The 6,575-nt window shown below is 45.8% G+C and overlaps 1 protein-coding gene across 4 annotated transcripts in view; it reads left to right on the forward strand.

Annotated features, from left to right (window-relative positions):
• Positions 1-5,380: 5,380 nt before the first annotated feature.
• Positions 5,381-6,575, forward strand: part of CARMIL1 (capping protein regulator and myosin 1 linker 1) — a 193,970-nt gene continuing 192,775 nt past the window's right edge. For 2 of the 4 annotated variants that reach the window (XM_042461446.1, XM_042461444.1), the window contains exon 1: positions 5,382-6,229. In XM_042461446.1, the coding sequence (XP_042317380.1) occupies positions 6,190-6,229 (40 nt within the window). In that variant the 5' untranslated portion in view covers positions 5,382-6,189. Of the gene's footprint in view, positions 6,230-6,575 lie in introns of all 4 variants that reach the window. The other 2 variants (XM_042461443.1, XM_042461447.1) reach the window with 2 other exon arrangements.

Raw genomic sequence — 6,575 nt, forward strand, 5'->3', positions numbered from 1 at the left:
GCAGATGATTACTGTGCAAACAAAAGTTCACGTGATCTCAAACTGCTCTGGATGCACTCCATAACGTACTTTTTAGAAACCTATGGCATTTCACCCTCCCAGGAGGCTCTAGGCAAACTAACATGGAAGGCTCAAATTATGCATGGGTCTCATATTTCATAAGAAACGTCTGCTTTTTGAGATATATCAGTTTTGTCATGAATATGCCCCCAAAGGATTATGGAAAGACACAGTAATGCATTTAAGTACCAGCAGAGAGTAGAGTGGAGTAGAAGTGATATTTTAGAAACTCAAGATTATCATTTTGGATATATTAGGTGGGATAGTAGTTAGGGTGTTTCCAACCTAATTTCAAGGCAATCTGAGGATATGGAAGATTTTCAGTTTCAAGATGTTTCTAAAAATAAAGCGATTAAAGGAATTCATTTCAGTTTTTCATTCAGATGAAATGGACACAAGACTAAACCAGGGGAGGGAAAAATGCAGCCCTCCAGATGTGGTTAGACTGTGGCTCCCAGCAGAACCAATGGTGAGAAATAGGATCAACAACCCCTGGAAAGCTTCAAGATTCCCATCTTTGGATTAAACCGCAAGCACACCAGCAAGGCTACTTCCTGTGTTTAGCCACCTGATAAGGAAACTTCTCCACCCATTCACCTTATGGCAGTAAGTCTTCAGGCAATCTCTTATTAGAAATCAGTGCAGTGCAGCAGCACATGAGGTCTGACTGAGGAGCAAAGACATCAACAATTAGAGAATGCACAAAAAAGTATACAATTCCTACAAAAGAGACAAAACTTAAATTCCTGAGTATACTAAAGCTATCAAATATTATAAGTACTGTGGAAGGCAGATTTCTGCAGCACAAGATTTATGGACATTTCATTTTCACGCATTGCTTTCCTCTTCCTCAGAAAACAAACCAAGTCTTTATTATATGAACTCCATCTTAAGATAGGAAAGTTACTGAGGAAGCTAGCTACATCTCTAGCATGGCCTGGGAGATGAGAGAGGGTGAGGAGTGGAAATTTCCTGCAAGTATCAGTTTATATGACAAAGGGGTCAGGATAGGCAGAGAGGGAAGTCACTACAGGTCACTCAAAGTATCTAGTCTTGTTATTGCTGCCCACTCTGAGGCATTAACTCTCAATGCAGAGCACTGTTGCACTTCCAACATCTCTAAGAGTCCATTATTACAGCCATAGCAGGTCTTGCTTCCAAACCCCAAGGGATGCTCCTTCTGGCAAACTGGAAGTGAAATACACTTGTGGTAATAGTAGTTTTATCTACCTAGTACAGGAAAGAACTGGCAAAACCACCTCTGAGTATTCCTTGCCTAAGAATATCCTATGAAATTAATGGGGTGACCGTAAATTGACAGGTGGCTAGATTGGCTGCATTTGTGATGGTGGCAGTGGTGTCACTAGGGGGATGCGGGGAGGTGGAGCCTGCATCGGGTGACACCCCAGAAGAGGGGTGACACCTGGTCAGCCCCACTACACCTCTTTGCTGCATCCTCATTCTCTTCATGAGGAGAACAACACTATGGCAATGAGGAAAGCCCAGCAACCCCCATATTGTTGCCACAGCCTCATTGTCCTTACAAGAAGAATGACTCGGTGAAATGAAAAAGGCTGAGAGCGCCTGCCTCTGCCCATGGTTGCTGCTGCCATCTCTGGAACCCTCCTTCACACACACATACATCACAAGCCCTGCCCAGGAAGCCCCACCACCTGTACTGGGAGACACTGGGGCGGGGATGCCACTGAGTGACAGGAGGAAGACAATCCTGAGCAGCCACTATATACATACTTCTCTAGTCAAGGGTGCCTTTCCCTATTGTTTCAGTTTCCCTTTTGCCTTTGTAAGTACCCTGGGCTCAGAGTCAAGCCCTGATGAGTGTCTGAAAGTGATTCTACTTTTCTTCCTTCTCTGCATTCAGTTTGAGCCCACAATGCCATGGTCCTGGGATCTGTCTAGAAGGCTATTTTGAGACATCCTTCCTAGGCAATAAATGAACCTCTACAAAGCAAGGCCAGCCCAAGACATTTTGGTGTCTAAGGCAAATGACAAGATTTCCATGTACACAATCTGATTCAACTAACAGGAGAATTTTAGTTCAATGACAGAGTTCCCCTTCACCATTCCTGGTGACACCAGCTGACCTTAGGCAACAGAGGACTGGTTGTGTGGTATACATAAAGCAACTGCTTTCTAAAATAGAAAAATGGTGAAGGGCTTGGGAGGAATGGTTAACAGGCTGCTGTTTCCCTCCAGCATCTGCCAGTTGAGGTAGTAGCCTTGCCCTGCCTAATAATACCTTGTTGAATACCTTTATATTTAATTATTGCAATTTAGAACATTCCCATCTTAGTCCTGTAATTTTTTAAAAAGAAGATTGCAGCCCCAGAGGTGAACAGGAAGGAGTAAACAGCTAAACCAAATCTACTGCCAGTGCCCTGTGCAGGTTTACGGAGAAGCAAGTCTCATTAAATTCAGTAATGACACACTTCCAGCACAATAAGAATACCATTTCTGTGTTTATTTGCCATCAAAGTAGGAATGCAGTTGAGAGGGATGAGGGCCTTGCCTCTTCAAATAAGAAGTCCTAATTTTACTTTCAGTCCTCAAATTTCTAGCATTGCAGAGAGTGAAACATTGAAAACAGTTCACACCTAGAAGTAGGTGGGATGCGGGCTGCACTAAGTGGGGTTGACACCACTGCTCCCCAAATATCTGCTTTTGGGTAGAAATGGGCCGTGGCATTTACAGTGGATCCTTGTTATATGCTGGGGTTTGGTTCCAAGATCCCCCGTGTATAACAAAATCCGTGTATGGTCAAGTCCCATTAAGTATAATGACATAGCAAAATGGTGTCCCTAATAAAAAATGGAACATCAAGGTAAATTTATACTTTTTTGGAACATTTTCAAACCGTGTATGCTTGAATCCGTGTATAAAAAATCCGTTTATAAGAAGGGCCGACTGTACTTACATTTATTTTAAAAAATACAAAAATTTAAATCATTTTAAAAATTTAACATTTCTATTTTTTTACATTTTTTAAAAAAGATTTTCTTTAAAAAAATCACATCTGACTAAATTTTAACTCTAACCACATGAAACTATGTACATGTAATATATTTATGCTGTGCATATGATGTTGTAATTTAAAGGTATAATTTTAATTTTGCTAGTTATTTATGTCACAGCTATTACCATAGCATTCAGTGATATACAGGAATTATGATTTATGAGTAATATTAGTACAAAAACATGACTAAGAATTCTGTAGAGGGAGATATATGGGAAGAGATCAAGGGAGGGGTAATACATATACACAGAGAATAAACGTGTTTACATATACAATCATCTCTCCATATTTGCGGCTTTGATATTTGTGGATTTGATTATTTACGGATTTGGTTAATGTTCTCTCTAGGAATATCTTGGTCCCCTAGTGCAACTCTATGGTCAATTTTAACTAAAGGTTGCCAAGACCGAGAGCAGTGTGTCGGACAACCTTTGTTGAGCCGGGGCCAGGTTGGTTGTCCCCCGATGACAACGGGGGGGGGGGGAGCAAAAAAATAAATATAAATAATTAAATAATATAGGACAACATTTTCAAATGTAGGACACATTTTTTAAAATGGAGGACATGTGAAAACATTGGATGGTTTTTAAAAAATGTTAATCTAAATGCATGTTTCTTAGGCATGATCAAAATGGAAGACATTTGGGCATTATTCCTAGACAGATGGCAGAAATGGACTTCCCTTTCTGGCCAACCCCCCTCCCCCCATTCCAAACAGCACATTTGGGCATTGAACATGGCTTTACTTAACATGGCCTCTTGCATATTTCAGAGGCTTATTGCATAACCAAACTCTTTGGGTTTCACACTGAACATGGGTTCACATGGCTATGCATATTGAACATGTCAAGGTGTTTTCACAGTTCTTGCACCAAGTGTACTTCTCAGAAGTGTGTACTTGGTCAAGGGACTTTGGTTTTTCTTCACTGCGCATGAGTTTGTAAAAATCACAGCAATTTACATTGGCCGTGCCTCTGAAGCTGGCTCATATCAATATCACCATCACCATCACCATCATCATTGTTAAAACAAAGTAGATCTGTAAAAATGGAATGGAAATCCTCCTCCTCTTCCTCCTCCTTCCTTCCTCCTCCTTCCTTCCTTCCTTCCTTCCTCCTCCTCCTCCTCCCCGCGCACCTGTGCTAGAGGCCAATGGCCCCGCGCACCTGTGCTAGAGGCCAATGGCCCCGCGCACCTGCGCTGGAGGCCCCGTGCGCTTCCGCGACAGGCCAAAGGCTGCATGTGGCCCACGGGCCGTAGGTTGCTGACCCCTGACCTAGAGGTTCCTAGAGAGAACACTCCACTAGGCAATTGTAGCTCTCCCAGTGCAGTTCAATGGTCAGTGTCTGTTGGACGTTGACCATAGAGTTGCACTGGAGGACCTAGAGATTCCTAGAGAGGCGTCCTCTCAGGTAAAAACACAGTGTTTTTATTATCTGTGGTTTTTCCATATTCATGGAGGTCTTGTGCCCCTAATCCTAGTGAATATGGAGGGAGAAGTGAATTTGCCTGACTGACTGCAAGTAGCTGCAAAATTAATGAATCCGATCTTCTTCTATCAATTTTATTTTTTTTAAAACTGATAGAAGATTTGATTCATTGGGTTTGCAACTAATTGCCTCACAGATTGCAAGTAGTTGCAAAATCAATAAATTGAATCTTCTATCAACTTTATTTAAAACAACCACCACCACCATGTGCTCCTAAGTCACACCACAAGCACAAAGCCAGTGCTGAGAGAAGGGAGGGAATGGCCGATCAACCAAAAGCTGAGGAGGGATGGTCAACACCCCTCTGCCGCCCCTCCAGAACGATGATGTGATTCAGACCTGTCATTCCCACTTGTTGGAGGCACTCTGGAGTCGATTCTTTCCAAAAGAGCCGCCAAAGAACTAGTGTCAAGAAAGAGCAGGGGTTTTTTCCGCTTTGTTGCGATTGAAACTAATTGCAGAAGGATCGCAATCGGTTCTGAATGGGAACGGTGGTCGTATAACCCAATGGGCGACTCGCTTTAAATCATAGTGGGAACGCGGTACATGGGTGGCTGAGTTGGGTGACACCAAACTTAGAGAGGAAAAGGAGGACCCAGCCTGGTCAGAGAAAGAGAAAAAGAGGGAGGGAGGAGAAGGCAGCCTTCCTTTAGCCAGGCTTTGGCCACTTGGGGCCAGCAGAGGACGCCCTCCCTCCTCTTTCTCTCCCTGTTTTTTGGCCCTGAGAGGCGAAAGAGGGAGGGCCTGCTCCGAAGGTCCCTTTGCATTTGCTCTACCCCTCCTTCCTTCCCTTCCCTTCCTTCCCTTTCTCCCTTCCCCGCTCCTCCCTTCCTTGGCTGGCGCGCCTGGAATCCGTGCGCAAAGCAGGGCTGGCAGCAGCAGGGAAGAAGGAGGGAAGAAGGCAAGCCTCTGGCTTCCTCTCCTCCAGTTTCGGGGGCTGTTGGGGGCTGTTTTTTCTGCCTTGGGCTCCGGGGCTCCACTCTCGCGAAGGGAAAGGGGCCGAGGCTTGGCTGGAGGAGGCAGGGATGCCAATGGCAGCAGCACCTTCCCCAGTGCCATCCCCTCCTCCTCCTCCTTCCCTTCCTACGCCTTCCGTTTGCACCTTTGCCCAGGAGGAGGAGGGAGCGCCCTGAGCCTCCAGGGAAGGCAGGCAGGAAGGCAGGCGAGCAGGGAAAGGGGGCTGATTAGTGCCTGGGGAAGGCTGCTCCCTCTGGCCCCTCTTCCTCCTCCCTTCCCCCGCTGGGGAAAGAAAGCCCTTCTCCAGAGAGACCAGAGAGGCGTCATGTAGCAGCAACAAGCGCGGAACTACCTCTGCCCTCGCCTCCTCGTGTTTGTTTTCCAATACCAACCCCCCTCCTTCCTAAGGAAGAGCAGCCCTCTGCCAGGGCTGGGCAGGGCTTGGCCGGGGGCATTTTTAAAAAATAAATCTGGAATTGGGTTGGGGCTTGTTTGTTTGTTTGTTTGTTTGTTGGCTCAGCAGAGGGCAAGGGAGAGTAGGTCTCTTGGCCAGAGACCCCAGCATTGCAGCTCTTCCTCTCTGACTCGAAAGAAGAAGAAGAAAATAGAGGGAGATTTAAAGGAAGAAGAAAAAGGACTTGGGCCAAGATGACTGAAGAGAGCTCCGAGGTTCCGAAAGAGTTGCTAGGTAAGCATGGACCTCTCTCTCTCTTCCCTCCCCTCCCTCCTCCTTTTCCTCCTTCCCTCCTTCCTCCCTCTCTCCTTTCCTTCCCTCTTCCCTCCCTCCTTCCTTCTTTTTTCCTCCTCCCTCCCTCCCTCCCTCCCTCCTTCCTTTTTCCTTCCTCCCTTCTCCCTCCCCCCTTCCTCCCTCCCTCCCTCCCTCCTTTTTTGCCTCCTTCCTCCCTCTCTCTCCCTTCCTTTCCTTCCCTCTTCCCTCCCTCCTTCCTTCTTTTTCCTCCTTCCTTCCTTCCTCCTCCCTCCCTCCCTCCCTCCCTCCTCTCCTTCCTTCCTTCCTTCCTTCCTTCCTTCCTTCC

The sequence above is a fragment of the Sceloporus undulatus genome, chromosome 4 (assembly GCF_019175285.1).
Source record: "Sceloporus undulatus isolate JIND9_A2432 ecotype Alabama chromosome 4, SceUnd_v1.1, whole genome shotgun sequence".
In the NCBI taxonomy this organism is placed as follows: Eukaryota; Metazoa; Chordata; class Lepidosauria; order Squamata; family Phrynosomatidae; genus Sceloporus; species Sceloporus undulatus.